The sequence below is a fragment of the Sminthopsis crassicaudata genome, chromosome 5 (genome assembly GCF_048593235.1).
Source record: "Sminthopsis crassicaudata isolate SCR6 chromosome 5, ASM4859323v1, whole genome shotgun sequence".
Classification (NCBI taxonomy): Eukaryota; Metazoa; Chordata; class Mammalia; order Dasyuromorphia; family Dasyuridae; genus Sminthopsis; species Sminthopsis crassicaudata.
The window spans coordinates 163,082,135-163,100,901 of record NC_133621.1 but is presented as its reverse complement, the minus strand read 5'-3'; the positions used below and the strand labels follow the sequence as shown (position 1 = coordinate 163,100,901).

Here is an 18,767-nt window from a genome sequence, read left to right as displayed (position 1 = left end):
AGTTTGTTGCATCAAATCCTCCAGTATTGTGTAGCCATCTACAATATGGGTTTCAAAAACATCAGTTTTTTGTCTTCTTTCACTTTCACTTTTCCTTTTCTATCCTTTCCCAGTTACCCTCTAAACCTGTTATCTGGTATATTACTTGACACTAAATGTAATTTTATTCTTCTGTGAAAAGTAGAAAAAGAGGCAAATATCCCAGCCCTTGCTAGTTGTCTCTGATATAGAGTAGTTAATCCCAGTCTGTGGACCAAGGACTCCTGAACTATTAGGAAATAACATATTTACCCCAAGAATTGTCCTTTTAATCTTTTTTAGCTCTAATATGGATTATGAATATCAGTACTACTGTTATCACAGAAATCCCTGAATTGTTTTGATATTATAAATATTCAAGGGTTCCTCTCTGATATAGAGTGCCAATTATCTAGTGGTTAAATCCTACAGATTGGGATTGTGACTCTTGTCACTCAATTATTTAAGTACAACTACTTAAATATTTATGCCTCAATTTTCCTAATTGCAAGAGGTTGATGATTAATCCTTTCTCTCAACTGTAAATTTTTAATCCCACTTCGAAAGTAATCTTTGTTTTGCACAGGTCTAGTGAAGTTATTTCCTTAGTCAAAAACTTTGAGTGACTGCTCATTACCTTCCAGATAATATAACTTTCTTCCTCTGTCATTTAAGTACCTTCACATTTGAGTCCTAATCTAGCTTTCTAATATTTTTATATTTTTTTCATAAACTCTATTCTGTAGTCAGTCTCACTTTTTCTTAATTCATAGATTTTAATTTAAGAAAATTATTTCCTGCCTAAGTGGGGATTAAGATCTGATGAGTTCTTTTGCTTTTCAAAATTATTAAAGCAAAATTCTTAAAATTTGAATGCTTTCTCTTTGTTCCTTCGCTGGTGTCTACAAAAATTCACAGATGTCTTCATTCTTAAAAACCCTTCACTTGATTCTAACATCCTCTCAAGGCATTGTCTCATAGGTCTCCTTCCTTTCAGTCAAACTCTTAGAAAAAGTTATCTACTCCTTATTTTCTGTCTTATCTTTGACCCCATTGAAATCAAGCTCTTGACCTCATCACTCAATTGAAGCTGTCTGTCCAAGGTTCTTAATTATTCTTCATTGCCAAATTTCTTGGTCTTTTTCTCAATCCTTTTTAACCTCTGTAGCATTTGATGCTATTGACCCTCTATCCTCCTAGATACTCTCTTATCTCTGGGTTTTTGTGATACTGCTCTCTCCATATCATTATGGGAATGATATGATCCCTATATCATAAATTCATTAGACAATTCTAAATGAATGTTCACCTGTGAGTAGGCACCTGAAACTCAACATGTCCAAAAGTAGAACTCATTACCTGTTGCTTAATTCTTCCAAATTTTACTATGGAAATTTTTCCAAGTGGTACCAAGATAGAACTGATAAAAATCTGGGGCAGGAGTCGGGAAGAGCTGAGTTCAAATATGGCTCCAATCATATACTAGCTATGAACCAGAGCAAATCACTTAAACTCTGTTTGCCTTGGTTTTCTTAACTGTAAAATAGAATCAATAACAGCATCTTCTTTACAGGGCAGTTGGAGGATCAAATGAGATAATATTTGTAAAGCACTTAGCACAGTGCCAGGCACAGAGTAGGGGCTAATACAAATGATTCTTCCCTTCCTTCCTTTTCCCATTTACTTTGATGCTTTTTTGTGTATATTTTATATTTACTTTTCCCAAGTCAAAGATATCTTGATATGTACATTATTAAGAGGCTTCTATTTAAATATATTGATTTAAAATTTGGCTTTGAATATTTACAAATTGTTCTCAGCAGTGAACAGGTGAATTTGAATGCCCATTTTAACATCTGCCTACAAAGCGTCTTATGTATATAATGTATACAAATAGTCCAAAGCTGCCAAAACTTTTAAATTGAATAAAATTTCTTACTTCCTTGATTTTCTACTGTGATAAAAGTACAATTTTCTCTTTGTTCATTTGTTTCAACTACTGTACTTTGTTTACCCTATACAGCTCATGTTTCGGAAGATGCGTGGCTTAAGTGAATTCCCAGAGAGCATCTCTGCTACTGGAGATGTCCTTTCTCATTTGACTTCTTCTGTGGATCTTGATTTTGGGTCTCATCGACCTCTTCATGTTACAATGCTGCCCAATCCCTCACACCTTGAAGCTGTCAACCCTGTTGCTGTAGGTAAAACTCGTGGGAGACAGCAGTCACAGTTAGATGGTGACTACTCTACGGACAGCTCTGCTCAGCCAGGGGACAAAGTCATATGTCTGCAGGTATTTTAACATTTTATTTTGGAAGTGGATGGGCAGAGATCTAAAGAACTAGAAAAGTAGAATACTATGTTTAATGGGCTTGGATGGTGATTGATGACTGCTATCTTTTTGGAAAGAATTCTTCCTGGTCATTTAAACCTATCAGCACCAAATCTGAAAGCCAGACTTGCAAGAAACTAGTCCTGGTTCCCTGGAGGGATCTTTTAGCTGGATTTTTCTCATCACAAGTCTTTGGAATTTGTGGGTAGTCGAAGAGAGCCATCTTTGATGCTTTCAAGAAGTACAGATTACATTGTTTCCCTGAAAGTTAAATCTACATGCTTTTCCGAAGTCTGAAAGTCTTCTGGCAAAATGGTGGTTAGTTTATTTATTTATTTATTTTAAATAAGACTAACAGCATCAAAGCAAATTCAGTCATAACATTATACTGTGCTTCTTCCCCCCTCCCTTTTCATGTGGCCCAAGGAAAAAATATACTTTAGAGTAACCTTCATTTTTGTAATTTCAGGGACACAGTTAAGTTTCATTTATCATAGAATCTGTGAGACTTAATGATTAGAATTGAATTAAGAAGATTAAATGTTTTTGTTTATTTTGATCAAGAGGCTTTCAAATCTAAAGTTGATTGCTTGAGAAATCAATTTTAAAGTTGAATTCTAATAGATCTGGCTCCAGAAGTTTGTTAAATAATAAGCAATTTTGAAAATTATGGTTATGATTTTTTTCCAATCCAAAGGAGAGGCAAATTGGGGTATTGACAAATAGAAATTGAAGCAATCAGGTAAATTAATCAAATTACATGGAAGCAAAATATTCAGCTCATTGCTTCTGGTATAGTGATAGAGAATTGACATAATTAACAGTTTTGTTTCTGAGCCCAATCTTGCCATTACTGTTAGTTGTATGATTATGGATTCCTCTAAGATTTAATCTCCTCATCTGTAAAGTAGGGTACCACTTTAAGATTGTGGAGACCAGATAATTAAAAGTGTTTTGGTAACCGTAACAGATGTAAGTTAACAAAATTACTTAAGTAACCATGTTATTGACACTTGAGTGAAAATTGACTGTTAGAAATATGGAAAATGAATGGGCTGCCTGAGTTTGGTTAAGAAAAATAACATAGGGGCAGCTAGATGGCGCAGTGGACAGAGCACCAGCTCTGCAGTCATGAGGACCTGAGTTCAATTCTAGTCTCAGACACTTAACACTTCCTAGCTGTGTGACCCTGGGCAAGTCACTTAACAGTGAAAAAAAAGAAAAATAATGGGGTCAAAAAAGAAAAATAATGTCAATTCAAAGAACAGATGACAAATTAAATTGAATACCAACATTCTATTATTTCTTTTTTGTTTTTGTGTTATCTACATTTACAAATATATTACCCATGTTCTGTAACCAAGGGACTATCCCTTTTAACAGAGAATGAAAAAACAAAGAAGAAAAAAAGCATTTCAGTAAAACAGGTCAACATAACAGCAATATCTGATAGTATATGCAATATTCCTTTACCTTTTTTGCAGGGATGTTTCAAGGAATCAATAAAACATACTATTTCTATTAAACTGTAAGCAAAAAAAAATAGTCATTCAAATTTTCCTAGTGGATAATAGTAAAAAACATTATAATTTTAATATTTGAAATTTGTAAATATCATACTATTTAATATTTTATTATATTCAATATAAATTACATTTATAATATTATAGTTTTACAGTCTGTCAGATACTTTGCTTATATTATTTCGTTGAATCCTCCTAATAATTGTAAATGGTAGACACCAATGTTGGAATTAGCCCTTTTTTATAGATGAAGGAACTGAAGCTCTCAGATTTAAGTGATCTATCCATAGTCTTTCTGTGAATAAGAGACAAGATTTGAAGGTTGATCTCTGAAAACAGTATGTGTATGTATAAAATCTCACTTGACCTCTCACAAGAAAAACTAAAGCTTAGCAAGTGACTAATGTTTGAGGCTAACTTGCCTCATATATCTCCTCTTTCCAAATGTTTCTAATTCTATTTTAATTTTATATTTCTTGACTTGTTTTAACTGTATTATGTAACTTTGACTTCTTCAGAAGTCTCTCAACTGGAAATCTGTAGCATTATAGCTAAATCTTCTGACACTGCTGTTTTCTTTTTGCCCTTTGCTTATCTTCTTTTGAAAACTGTGGCATGTGTGTGTGTTGAGGAGGACAGGTTGAGATAAACTTGAAAAAATATCTTTAGAACAGAAAATACTTGCATATTTTTATGCTAAGAATCATAAGAGCATGACAAAATGATGGAAATTTAGAAACAGATGTTTCATATTCTCTTAGTAGATAAAATGAATAATCACTTCTGTTTATGTGTTTTTAAAAATAAGTCCCAGTGAATAGCAGTCTGATTCATTTTCCCATTATTGAATTCCCTTTTACTCCATTATCCTGAAAGAACAGTATCCAGCTGTGAGGAAGAAAAGCAGCTTCTTGGCCTGTGTGTCAGGAGATTAAGATGCTGGGTGCCTAAGAAGGCATCTATTCAGAGAGGAGAGTGACTGGTTACAAGCATTGTTTTTCCAGTGTTATTTAGGAGTATCAGAAAGAGAAAAGGCTCCTATCCCTGATTGGAGAGTGAAGGATCCTTAGTTGTTGTTGGTTTTCCCTAGGCCATTTTGTAGGTATGAAGTTAGCAAATGGAGAGTAGATTATTCAGACGGAAGAGAGGATTTGGTCAAAATAAGAAGTTTGAGAGTAGACAAAGAGATCGAAGGCCAGAAAGCACCACATGGCTCTTGACTTTGGGTCTTTTGTGTCATTATAAGTTGTACAGCAATGATTCTTTAATGTGTATTTGCTACTCCATTATCTTCATATAGTCTATACTAGTATCAAAAACAAAGTTACTATTAAGGCACATGTTTTAGTAGCTATTTGTAAATAGATTCACCTCTAAGTGATTTTTCTCCCATTTAAAATATCTAGGATTCCTTTTTTAAACATTGAACTGAATACCAAAAAATCCAGCAATTCCATAATCACAGCAAAACACACAAGGAGGATTTTTATACGAAATGATTAATCTCCATTTCATACTGAATGCTTTAAAACAAATTCTAAGTGGAGAGCTGATTTGATGCTTATATTTCCCCTAGAACTTCTATTCTCTTTTTTCTTTTGTCCATAAGATGACAATGGTTTTCCTATATCCAGAGTCCTTCCTTTGGTTTAGATCTATCTAGGACCCCATCTTCAGACAATTGTTTCAGAGAATATTTCGAGAATATCCAAGATTAAAATTTGGATGATTGCCATTCTTTCCCAAAATCCATTCTATCACCTTTCCTGTTTCCTAGTTTTTCATCCCAATCCACCTTCTGATGATCAAAATTTATAATGGTTCTGGTCTTTTTTTTGAAAGATTTGAGCAATCTAGAGAAGTAATGTGCTATATTCCATGTGATTTTTATTTCAGCATTAAAGGTTTTCAGATCTGTAATTTTTTCAATGCAAGTATTTCCTCTACTCATACAGATTGCAGTCCTCAGTAATAGAATAACTGGTATTTAAGAGTTGCTTTAACTAAAAAATTTCTTATCCTGTAGAAACAGAACCTCTTGTTAGAGGCAGCTCTGATTCAGTGAACACATACTTTTTGTTAATAAAAGGAGGTTCGTAGTATAGATAGGATAATCAACAAAGATATCTCAACCCTAAACATGGATATATGCCATGATTTTTACTGATCTCTCTCATTTCCATAAGCCGGAGAGCAGGGTTTGATGACTCATATAGTCTTGGGAAATTCACCAATACCTAAAGGCCTTGACTCTATATGGGTGGAGCTTTGTATACAATCTTTCCGGGACTAGAAAATCACTTTAGTATGACCTGGAAGCTCCATGGAAAGCTAACTCAGGGGAAGAGTATCTTGAGCCTTGGCCACCAGCACTAATTAAGTCCTAAGGACAGATTATTTCATTTCAAGGAAAATCTAGCCTAAATTATGTTGTAAGGTGAGAAGGAATCCTGATAGATAGTGGTCTTATCAACTCATTACACTTAGGTGTGGTAAATCTTGGACAAAAGATAAAGAGCTCCTTTTTGGAAAACTATAATCTAGGATTTGCTAGAATTTTCACTTCTATAGCAGAAACTTTAAGAACCCAAGGTCACTTCTATGCTACAATGAAGTATTAGAATAGGACTTCATGAAGAGGGTGAGGTTGATCATTAAATACGGGTGAGGTTGATCATTAAATACTTAAATTTTTTTTTCATAGCTTCTTATTCCTCTCATCAATCTTATTGCTACTATCCTCTCAATTATTTGCTTTCCCTTTACTTCTCCCACTGCTATGTTCATAGTACCAGTTGCAAGATAGGGAAAACTAGATGTCATCTATATGCATCTGATGTGAAAGAATGTTGGAGGTAGAAAGTAAGGAAAAGGAGTCTGAATGTTGTTGCTTTTAAAATACTGTCTAGTATGTTCCTTTTTGTCTTTCAAACTGTTCTATGCCTTCTCCAATAGGAACTCATGTGTCATTGTAAGCTCTGGAATATGTGTTTGAATGAGTAGGATGCTTTGTATAAACAGTGATGTAGAGGCAGAGAGAATGCATCAAGTGGTAATGACTCCTGGGAAACACCTTTTGGTCATAGCTTAATTATTGTGGAAAAATCTTATAACAATTAGATTTTTTTTTAACATTACTGTTTAAAAAACAAAAACAAACTCTATTATCTCCTCTGATGCTTAAATCTATTATGTTCCTTTTTTCCCCAAAAAATTTAGGTTCATGGTGATGCTTCTTTCTGTGGTCAAGGGATTGTTCCTGAAACCTTTACCCTCTCTAATCTCCCACATTTCAGAATTGGTGGAAGTATCCATCTAATTGTTAATAACCAGCTGGGTTACACCACTCCTGCAGAAAGAGGAAGGTCTTCCCTGTATTGTAGTGACATTGGTAGGTACTAGAAGGTGGCCGAGTCGATCATGGTGTTTGTATAGAGACTTGTAAAGCATTATTTCCGTGGGTATGTGATCTCTTCAATGTGTCTGCACTCTTCAGAAGGATATAGCTCCTGTTCTAATCACACTTCCTCATCTTGTGTAGTTCTTGGCTTTTTCCCCTACATCTCTATTGAAGACCTATCTCTCTTACATTTTTTGAATCTTCATTCTAGTAAGGAGTTCTTAAATATTTTTATATCAGGGACCCTTTGGCACTCTGGTAAAGTTTATGGATCCCTTTTCAGAATAATGTTTTTAAATACACAAAACAAAACATAAAAGATTACAAAGGAAATAAATTATGTTGAACTAAAAAATGTGATTTTTTTTTCCCATTTGTTTATGAACTTTCCCTAAAAGAGTCAACTCTCTAAGAGGTCTGTGTAGTCCAAATTAGGAAGTTCTGCTCTAGATGTTCTGAAATTTTGTGGATATCAGTACAAGAGTCAAGCTGTCCATCTATTATTTCTATTATACATTTTCTTTAGTATATCTGCTAAATGACTGGTCCTCCCTTTTTGATCATATACTTAACTTACAAAAAATATATTATAATTATCATGATTTAATCTACTTTATGCCCACCATCCATCTGTCCATTGTCCTTTTAAGTCACCTTAATTTTAGTTCTTGAGTGAGTACAGTATTCCATAATTCATAGTCATAATATCTCCAAAACATATTTCTGTTTAAAAGTTGTATGTGGGCATACACACATACACACACACACACACACACACACACATATATCAGAGAGCAACTTGGGATCACTATAATTGCTGCACACTTCTACTACAATTTGGTGTGGTCCTTTTTTTTCTATTCAATTTTGGATGTATCCAACTCCAATTCCAGTAGTCTAGATATTGCTACAATATATTTTGTACTGACACTAAGTTCAAAAGTTTGTCCACATATATCAGAATTTGGGCAATAGGTATTTATTAGGTCTCTTCATCCTTCCTTTTCTATTTTTTTAAGACATGGCACAATGGCCCACAGAAGTACTGTTAAGTTGACATTTGGCTTGAAAACTGAGAATATTTTTGAATCTATTATATAATTTTATATTCTCAGATAATGAGGAGAAACTTTAGTGTTTTGAAGCTGCCATTCACATAATGAGTTGAAACATCTTGATTAACTTTGAATATAATTGATCTGTGACTATATTAAACTTCAATCTCTTGCTCATTAGACTGTGAAGTCCTTGAAAAAATAAACAATGCTTAATCTTTCTCTGTATCCTAGTGCTTAGCACATAGTAGTCACTTATAAAATATTTATTGATTGGTGACTGAAAAAATATTTCTTCCATATTTGATACTACCTAGCCTGATTAATCTTGCCACACTCTCCTTCAGGTAAGATTGTTGGCTGTGCTGTCATCCATGTCAATGGAGATGATCCTGAGGAAGTGGTCCGTGCCACCCGCCTGGCTGTGGAATACCAGCGCCAGTTTCGCAAGGATGTAATTGTAGATTTATTGTGCTACCGGCAATGGGGTCACAATGAATTGGATGAACCCTTTTTCACCAATCCCATGATGTATAAGATCATTAGGTAAGATGATTAGGAATGTTCATTTAATATCCCCCATTGAAATACATCTAGCCTTCTATGTATTCTTTTTGTTTGTTTGTTTGTTTTGCTAAGGCAATTGGGGTTAAGTGACTTGCCCAGGATCACACAGCTAGGAAGTGTTAAGTGTCTGAGGCCATATTTGAACTCAGGTCCTCCTGAATTCAGGGCTAGTGCTCTATCCACTGTGCCACCTAGCTGCCCCCCAAAATCTATTTTTATATGTGGCATAGATTTGTGTAAGTTTGAAGAGGGCATATTGAAGTAATCTAAACTCATAGTCTTACTAGTTTATTAATTTTGCAATTCAATTAGTTTTTCTTTTAAGTATTCAGATATCTTTATTTTAGTACATGCATATTTAGCAATGGTATTGTTTCATTGAGTATGATGTTTTTAAGTATAATAAAATTTTCTTATTTGTCTTTCTAGTCAGTTTTTATTGTTGTCTCTTACAAGTCACGATTCCCATTCTTGTTTTGTTATTTATTTATTTATTTATTTTTTTGGTATTCATGTGAAGCATTGTAGGTTTGAATCTAGCCTGTAATTGTTAATTTATACAAATCTTCATTTTATATGTTACTTTGCAAGAAATTGTTGGGATTTATTTTCTAATCCACTTATTAGTCTTCCATTTTATGGGTATGGCTAGCCCACTAATATTCAAACTTATCACTGTATTTGTATTCCTCTCAGCCAACCTTGTTTCACTCTGTCTCTGTCTTTCTCTCTGTGTCTCTATCTCTGTCTCTCTCCTCTCTCTCTCTCTGTCTCTCTATCTCATTAAAAACAACAACAATAACACTAAATATCTAGTCTATAGATCTTGCTCTAAAAATCAAACAAAAGATCTAGCTGTAGGTAGCTAGCTATAGCAACCTAAATCTCTGCCATATATAGTTCTTTCCAAAGCACAGCTGAAGACATACATCTTTTTTATCTCTTGTTCAATATAGTATTAGATAACTTTATTCTATTTTACTATTATAATATTTTTATACTTTTCTTACCTAACTCAGATAACTGTGGTTAATGAGCTCCATTTCCTATTATGTCTCACATACTTGAAACTTTTTCAATTTTTTAAAATTTCATCTGTATTTCAAGAAATATTAAGACACTTTATCCTATTCTCTTGTCTTTCTCTACAATATTTTTGCCTATTTATTTGGATTAATGGTGTCAAACTCAAATAGAAATAAGGGCCATTTAACTATACATAAAGATTCCTGCAGGCTACATATTGACTTAGAAAACTACATATTAACATTATCTATGTTCCACTGTATTTTTATGTATTTTTTGTCTAATATCTTTCAATTACATTCTTTTAAGGCATTTGGGGTTAAGTGACTTGCCCAGGGTCAAACAATCACTAAGTTTCTGAAGTGAGAATTTGGGTCCTCCTGACTTCAGGGACAGTGCTCAATCCACAGTGCCACCTAGCTGCCTCTCTTTCAATTACATTTTAATCTGGATCAGGCCTATGTGCAGTGGGCTATGCGTTTGATGCTTCTCATCTAAACTTGTAACTGTTTTTTTGGTTGTCATGATGATACAGAGGAGTCACAATCATTTCCTTTTACTATGTTAATATTGACCCATTAGCTGAATCCTTTAAAAATATTTGAATTTTTCCTCCTTTTCCTTTTGTCTACTGAGTTTGTAACTAAAAAAAAAAAAAAAAAAAAAAAAAAAAACTGATCTCAACTCAGATTATTGCAATTAATGCTTAAAATCATAAATTACATTAAAAATCCATCTTTCTTCTCCCCCCTAGGAATATTAGTTGTCTTTTAGGATCAATTATCTTATATAGTACTAGTGATTTTTCCTTTGTTTTTCAACATATTATATTCCAACCTATTCTTTACTCTTTATTGTTCAAACTGCCATCTCTCAGTATGTGCACTATCTACCTATTTCCATAAATAACTTTTTTTGTTTAAATCTAAACATTATGAGTTTGGCCATTATATTTTTGAGTGACTGAACTCTAAAGTGACTAAACCAACTGGTTGTTGAACCATTATCCTGATAGTTCTTAGGTGTCCAGGAAATTTTCTCATAATATTTCATTTAGGCTCCTTGATCTATGAACAAGTATGATCACAGCAATGCCTGTTTTGTGTAGACTAGGCTAGCTTTCCTTTATAGAGGTGAAGAGGATATTTTTTCTTGGAATCATGATTACTTTGGTTTCTTTGTCAAAGACACAACCTATGGGAACTTGGTGTTGAATTTTTAAATTTCTTCTACCTTGTGATTTTCTGACTTGGTGTAGAATGTTACCATAATGAATACAGAGACAGAGGAGAGTAGCTTCATCCAACTTTAAATCTTAAATATAGTTGTTTTTATTGCATAATTATGGTTCATGAGTCTCTTTGAATTCTAATACTTTCTAATTTTCTAATACTTGATCTGAGGTTGTTTGACATGACTTTGTGATTAAATTCATTGTTGAAATGGGGTGTCTCTGTGTGAGTGCATGCATGTGTGTGTATGTGAGAAATGGTACAGAAGAAAGGGAGCTTTTGACAATTAGATAGCCAGATACAGAAGCATAACATCCTGTAGCTATAACTGCAATTGTTAGGAACACTTAAAGAGCTCTCTCAATGGGGTAAAAAGTTTCACTAAACTGTAGGCTAGCCCAGTGCATATTTAAAGAACTTGATTGGGTCTATTGAGATACAACACAATTAAGTATTCCCTGGATGTTATTAATAGATTTTGTAAAAGCTGAATGACAATGTAAAAATTGTAAAGAAAAAAGAAATTATTTTTATATATTCAGCAATTAGAAGCAGAGATTAATGTACTTTTGATTTTTAAGAACTATGGTCTGAAGATAACAGAATGACTTTTGGATCTAGTTTATGCATAATTTTATACTTGATTTACTTGATTTTACATGATTTTACTTGGATGAAGGACTAATAAGCTGCAAGTGTAATCTCTGACTTGAACCAGAGGTTTTATTGGAAAATGTGTCAAACCTTGCTGAGATTAGGTTCTATGGCTAAAGGATAGGAGCTAGAATGAGGATGAGGATTGGGATGCCCTGCTTGAAGTCCCTGGACCTGTCTTTTTTTCCCCTAAGGAATGCCTTCCTCCACGAAGGAGTCGAAGAGCGCGTGGGCTTTCAGAACTAATAAAATTGGGGTATCATTAGAGAATTTCAAACAACAAACTTTTAAATCATTAGCAACGTATGGTCTAATAGATTTTGTTAGTTGCAGAGTTCCATCAGTTTACAGAGAAAGGATTTACAGAGGATTTGTACCTGCAAAGTCAGCTGAAAAAATTAGAACAGGTAGATTGAATATAGATGTTTATCCCTCTTGAGGTGGCTTATACAGAGAGTTTTTCATACTTGGCCCTGAAGATGAATTTCCTCTTCAGTAAGTTCTCTTAGTGGAGAAAATCAAGGGAAGGGTGGGAGGGAAAATTTTCTAAAGATGTGGGTTTGATAGACTAGCCTTTTGCCCCACTCCCAATGACACCCCCTCTTTCTTCCCTGGCAAAACTTGGGTACAGTTAAATTCCACCTTTTGGGTTCAACTGTATTGAATCATGGCAGGCTTTATCCATGGATCTTCCTAACTAATCTGCTATAGAGGCCTGGACAGTATTGATGAAGTTTGAGCAAGAGATTGAAGTAGTCTCTATATGCTCTGGCCACACAAATACATGTTTTTGAGAATGATAAGAGGTAACATTCTGCCTTCTACCATGTTAGGTGAGTGGAAGGTGATGATATTTTTCTTCACAGAAAATTTTTATTATGACTTTGAAATAGGAGTTAATAATAAAAAGATTGATGGGTCAGCCTATGGGAATGATCATAATATTAAATCAGGATATCTGGACCAGATCCTAGACCAAACACTAAAGATTCTTCTGCCCAACCTAAATTTAGTATACCCCCCAAAACCTTTATTCCCCTTTAATACTACCCTTTCTTACTTGGTCATTTTTTAGTCATCTAAGTCTTTATACATAGAATTTAGGGACTGGTAAATAAGTTTCCTTAAAACAAGAACCAAAATTCTCCTAGGGATTGGGTTTTTGTACCTATAGAATCACAAAAGAGTAGGAGGTCTTATTCCAGCCACTGTGATTTGGAAATGGAAATGCACCAAGTAGAGAATATTGAACAAGTCTTAATGTACCTTTAAGTTTTAATTACTTCAAAAGCTTAAAATTGTGCTCAGAATTTTGCAACATACTAAATATAAAGAAATAGTGATTACTAGTAGCTCCACCCCAGTTTCTATTAAAATAAACTTAATAAAGAAGTTCCCAAAGGAACATCTCTAAGTAATGATAAATGTAAAACCCTTTGTTTGAGTATAAGTATGTAAAGGCTTCTCAATATATTATGGGCATGGGTATTACAGGTTCCCAGAAATTAGTGCTTGTACAGCTATTTAGTTTCTTTGTCAGCTATTTTCAGTCTTAAAGATGTTACATCTTCCTATATATCTTATTGTGATTCTAAGCCACTGTGGAAGTTCTTGTTATGTGATCATTTTTTCTTTTAAAGATTTTTAAAGTAGATTATGGTGTTGTTTTCCTTCAATTAATTTCACTTTGCTTTCTTTTACCCTGTAAATTTGCTTATTAGTGATATATATATATATATATGTAACATATATATAATATATAATAATATGTAATGGGATTTATTGGTGTTTCTTTTCTTAGATAATGGCTTCTATGAATTGCTGGTTCTATCTTCTGTGTTTATATCTTCTGTTTTGTATTTGGTATTTCTGTGGTTCCAGACTTGTCAGAACAGAGTATTCTTTTAGTCTCATTAAAATTGCTTTTTTTTTTTTATAAGACGAGAGATTCAAGACATGAAGTCAAAAGAGTCTCTTCCCTCATTTTATCTTGCTATTACTTCCAGGCAGCTTCTTCTATTCCTCTGAATGTTAGCCTCTCTGGTCTCACTTGGGGGTTAAGTCTTAATTTCTATGAGAGACAGATGTAAGGCTATGAGGCACAAGGACAAAAATTTACCTTTTTGTTTATTTACAGAATTTTAGAATTGTATATGGATTTCAGTAACCATCCAGTCCAATTAATACTGACAAAAGAATTCCCATTACTACACACATGGCAAATGATTTTCCCGCTAAGATTTCTTCTGTGAAGGTTTCCCTTCTTTCCACTCTTTGTTATTATTTTATCTATCACCTCAACCATATTGCTGAAATTTGTCCTGATGACTTTCTTAGAGAATTCTGCTACTTTTGTTACTTTTCCTTGCTTTCATCTTCCATGTATAAATTGTTAAAATTCTACTTTATCAATTAGTTCTGGTTTATATATACCCATTTCTTTAAACAGTTCACTTTTCTCCCTCTTACTGGAATGATTTCTACATGGTTTTTCAGAATTTCATTCCTTGAGTAACATTTCTGTAAATATCAGTCTTCTAAAATGTGCATGTCATATTATGAGCAGCTTTTCTCTATTTCCTTATTATGAACTATACAGTGGAGTAGTCACCTGTTCCTGTTTTTATTTCAGCTACTTTTTTAATCAAAATAATATGTCCTTTTGGGGCATCCTAAGGATGAAATTTTTTAAGGATGAAATTATCTTTAATGATGATATTTTGACAAGTAAAAGACTTGTCAGTTGCTTTTAGGAATCAGAGAGTATTACCTCCCAGCTGCTTACCTCAGCGGGGGGGTCAACTGGTTTCTCACCTTTACCAGAAGTCTCTGCTCTGATTATCCCAATCAGAGAGCTACCTCTTTAGAGATTCCACCACAGAGCACCCCAGTTACTCAAGTATGCGGCAACAAGTCTTTATTCTAACTCTTTACATAGTATTCCCTAACGTTCCCTCTAGCCTTCCCTTCTGGCGTTCTTCCTTCCCTTCTGGAGTTCCCATCTTTCTTCCTTGGAGTTCCCTCGAGTTCCCTCCTCTCACCTTCTGCAACCTCCTTTTTAATAGTCCCCAGGTCACATGACTGAGAGTGCACAAGTTTGAGCATGATCAGCAAGAGCAAGGAGGCAATTATTATTTCATTGATTTAGGGGACTCCTGAATGAGTAAATTCCACTTACCAATGCAAACCTGCAACTTTTTCTTCTCTTCAAGTGTTAGAGAATTCCTCAGGACACTGAAAGATTAAATGACTTTCCTTGGATTACATAGCTAAAAATGTATTAAAGGCAGGTTTTGAACTTAGATCTTCCTAGCTCTGAAATGGACCCTTTCCAATGCTTGTTGACTTGACTATCCTACTTTGTAATAAAAGACACTATTTTTATTTATCAAAAAAGTTAAAGATGACTAAATCTTTCAAAAATATAGCAACTAAGTTTTATTTTAAAGTTATCTCTACCTGTAACGTGCTGTCATCTCCAGAAGCTGCCGATCGCTCTCTGGGAGGAGATCTGCTCTGTCAACTCAAATCTCTTGGATAGATTCTTCTTCCTGTAGAGAACCGTTGTCTCCAGATAGTTGCTGTTAACTCTTGTCCAGAGAAGTGACTTCCCTTCCTGCAGAGAGCCGCCCGTCAAGCCTGATGTAGAGCAGAGACTCTTTCTATCTTTGGAGTGCTGTCCTCTTTTATCCTCCCAGAGAATGGGCGTGGGATAATGCAAGGGCTTCTGGGAAGAAGTACTCCAACCAATGAACTTGCTCCTCTTAAGCATGCAAGCTCTTCTCCAGGAAAGGCCAGAACTAAAGAATTGTCAAGTACCAACTTAGCATTTAGTAAGAACCTAACATCTCCCCCTTTCTTTTGATTTAGAACATAGGGTGGTCATGACCTTGAAACATAAATCCATCAGTAGGGGAGGCATTACACATAATTACATAGATTACATAAATCCATAGTAACACAGTAACATGATCAAATAACATGATCAAATAATCATAAATTGAAAATTTATAAATGTCCATAAGTCCATTGTCCATTAGTCTCATCTTGTGTTAGGAAGTCCAATGATTCCTTCTGGTTTTAAAGTTCTTTAACAGTCTTCTTATTAGCCGTGCTCTTTCAGTGTCAGATGTTTCTTAGATTTTATCCTTTGTTTTGAGGTCTTTCTCTTTTTTTGTCTCTCTCTGATGGACAAGGCGAATATGACTCGTTGGCACCCATTTGATTCCTTCTATTTACCACTTTCTAAATCTCTTCTCATCATCTGGCAATTACATTGGAGTTGTTTGCACTGGACACAGCCCTGTTGGTTTAAAAGACCTGTATTCTCCCCAAGTGTAATCCATTTTTGCAATCTGATTTCAAATTTCAAATGTCTTTGAAATGCTAGGACATACTTTAAAAAAAAAAAACTCTCCTCATAAACATTCATAGTCAATACAACAAATTCCCACACTGACCATGTCTAAAAGTGTTTGTTTCTTCATTTTTTTAAGTTCATCACTTCTCTGCCAGAAGGGAGAGGCAAATTGATACAATGCCTCTGCCCCTGCAACAATATCATTTCTCTTTTTATTTCTCTTTGCCTTAATCAAATTTCCTTACCGTGTTTTTTTTCTTTGTTATTAATTTTTATAATTATAACATTTTCTTTGACAGTACATATGCATAGGTAAATTTTTTTTTTTACAACATTATCCCTTGTACTCCCTTCTGTTCTGAGTTTTTCCCCTCCTTCCCTCCACCCCCTCCCCTAGATGGCAGGCATTCCCATACATATTAAATATCTTATAGTATATCCTAGGTACAATATATATGTGCAGAACCGAATTTTGTTGTTGTTGCTGTTGCAAAGGAAGGATTGTATTCGGAAGGTAAAAATAATCTGGGAAGAGAAACAAAACAAAACAAAACAAAAAAACAATGCTCACAGTTTACACTAATTTCCCAGTGTTCCTTTTCTGGATGTAGCTGATTCTGTCCATCATTGATCAATTGGAATTGGATTAGCTCTTCTCTATGTTGAAGATATCCACTTCCATCAGAATACATCCTCATACAGTATCATTGTTGAAGTGTATAATGATCCCCTAGTTCTGCTCATTTCACTCAGCATCAGTTGATGTAAGTCTCTCCAAGCCTCTCTGTATTCCTCCTGTTGGTCATTTCTTACAGAACAAGAATATTCCATAACATTCATATACCATAATTTACCCAACCATTCTCCAATTGATGGACATCCATTCATTTTCCATCTTTACCATGTTTTACCTCTCAATTTTCCTAGATTATCTTACATGAATGTATATTCTAAAAATGCAAAGCTTTTTCATTATCTATTTTGTTTCCTTGGACTAGAGCACACCCTGCTGTCAGAAATTCCATCCTACCAAGTTTCCATGTAGAGGTCAAATTTGTCTCCTGACATTAGAATTAAAATTAGAATATTCACTAACCATACTTTGTGCATTAAAGCATTGATTGCATTAATGCTTATAAGATGCATTAATTAAAGATGTATAAAATTTGAGGCCATGGGATTTATTGGTGTTTCTTTTCTTAGATAATGGCTTCTATGAATTGCTGGTTCTATCCTCTGTGTTTATTTCTTCTGTTTTGTATTTGGTATTTCTGTGGTGTAGACTTGAGTAGAGTATTCTTTTAGTATCACTAAAAACTGTTTTTTTTTTTTTTTTTTTTTTTTTTTTTTTTAGTAAGGTGAGAGATTCAAAACATGAAATCAAGATAGTCTCTCCCCTTAATTTATCCTGCTGCTAATTCCAGGCAGCTCCTTCTATTCCTCTGAATGTTTGCCTCTTTGGTCTAACTTGGGAGATAAGTCTTAATTTCTATGAGAGACAGATTTAAGGCTACAAAACACAAGGACAAAAGATGAAATCCAATTACTTGAAATTACTTAATACACACCTTATTTCACCTTGGTACCATTCCTCAAAGCCTTCTTTTCATGGGCTCTCAGATCATCCTTGGGAAGTGAACCTTAATTTATTTACCACAGAGAAGCAATGAATTATCATATAAGATGAAATGTAAGGTCTACATACTTTTGTTTTAATTTGTCACTCTTCTACAGAACCTTCTCTATATTTCCTTGGATTGTAACTTCTCTGCATCCTTAAATCTCAATCAGCCACTATTTGTGAAGCATGCACAATATGCCAAGCATCATGCTCTGGGGATACAATGAGTGAAACAATTCTTACTGGCAAGGACCTTATTTATATCCTTCTAATGGACAGAAGGTGGGAAAGTGGGGAGTGGGGCAAAGAAGGGGGAGTGACTACAGGTGTGTAAGTAAGTATGTATGTATATATACACAAAGAATAAAGTGAATAAATACAAATATGTACACAGAATTAAATATAAGCCAGTGTGGGAGGAAGGCCTCAAATAGGTGAAGGGTCTTGTAAGGGTCTTGTCATGGAATAGATGGTGAAATTAGCTATTGCTTATATCATCTATTCTTTTAAATAGAAGGAAGACAATTAAGCTGACAGTGAATTAACTGGGGGGGTTGGGGGGTGTAGAATCATTTTCCCTGGAGACATTAAGAAGAGGATGGATGCTTTCCCCTCAGAGTTATTTTTCAAGGTCCTATTAAGATCATATTAAGGAATTCACTAGCAGATCCTTAGGGTTCCTATCATCCATTCGGTTTTAGATGAATACTTTGAGTGCTTCCTCTCTCTCTGATTCCTAAATATTAAGCAACTGACAAGTCTGTGACTTTATTAAAGATAATTTCATCCTTAAATAGGTAGGACACCCCAAAGATATATATGCTATTTTGACTAAAAAAGTAGCTGAAGTAAAAATGGGACCTTAGGGATAGGTGACTACTCCATTGTATAGTTCATAATAGTGTAGAGAAAAGCTGCTCACATTATATTTTGAGAAGATGGACATAAAAGGGTTCTGAGTAAGGACAGAAGGATCCAA

At 34.3% G+C, this 18,767-nt stretch overlaps 1 protein-coding gene across 1 annotated transcript in view; it reads left to right on the top strand.

The window, feature by feature from the left end:
- The window catches only part of DHTKD1 (dehydrogenase E1 and transketolase domain containing 1), a 67,584-nt gene that overhangs the window by 26,014 nt on the left and 22,803 nt on the right, over positions 1–18,767 (top strand). The window contains exons 5-7 of the mRNA XM_074268644.1: positions 2,042–2,311; positions 7,093–7,264; positions 8,676–8,874. Coding sequence (XP_074124745.1) covers positions 2,042–2,311; positions 7,093–7,264; positions 8,676–8,874 — 641 coding nt within the window. The remainder of the gene's footprint in view (positions 1–2,041; positions 2,312–7,092; positions 7,265–8,675; positions 8,875–18,767) is intronic.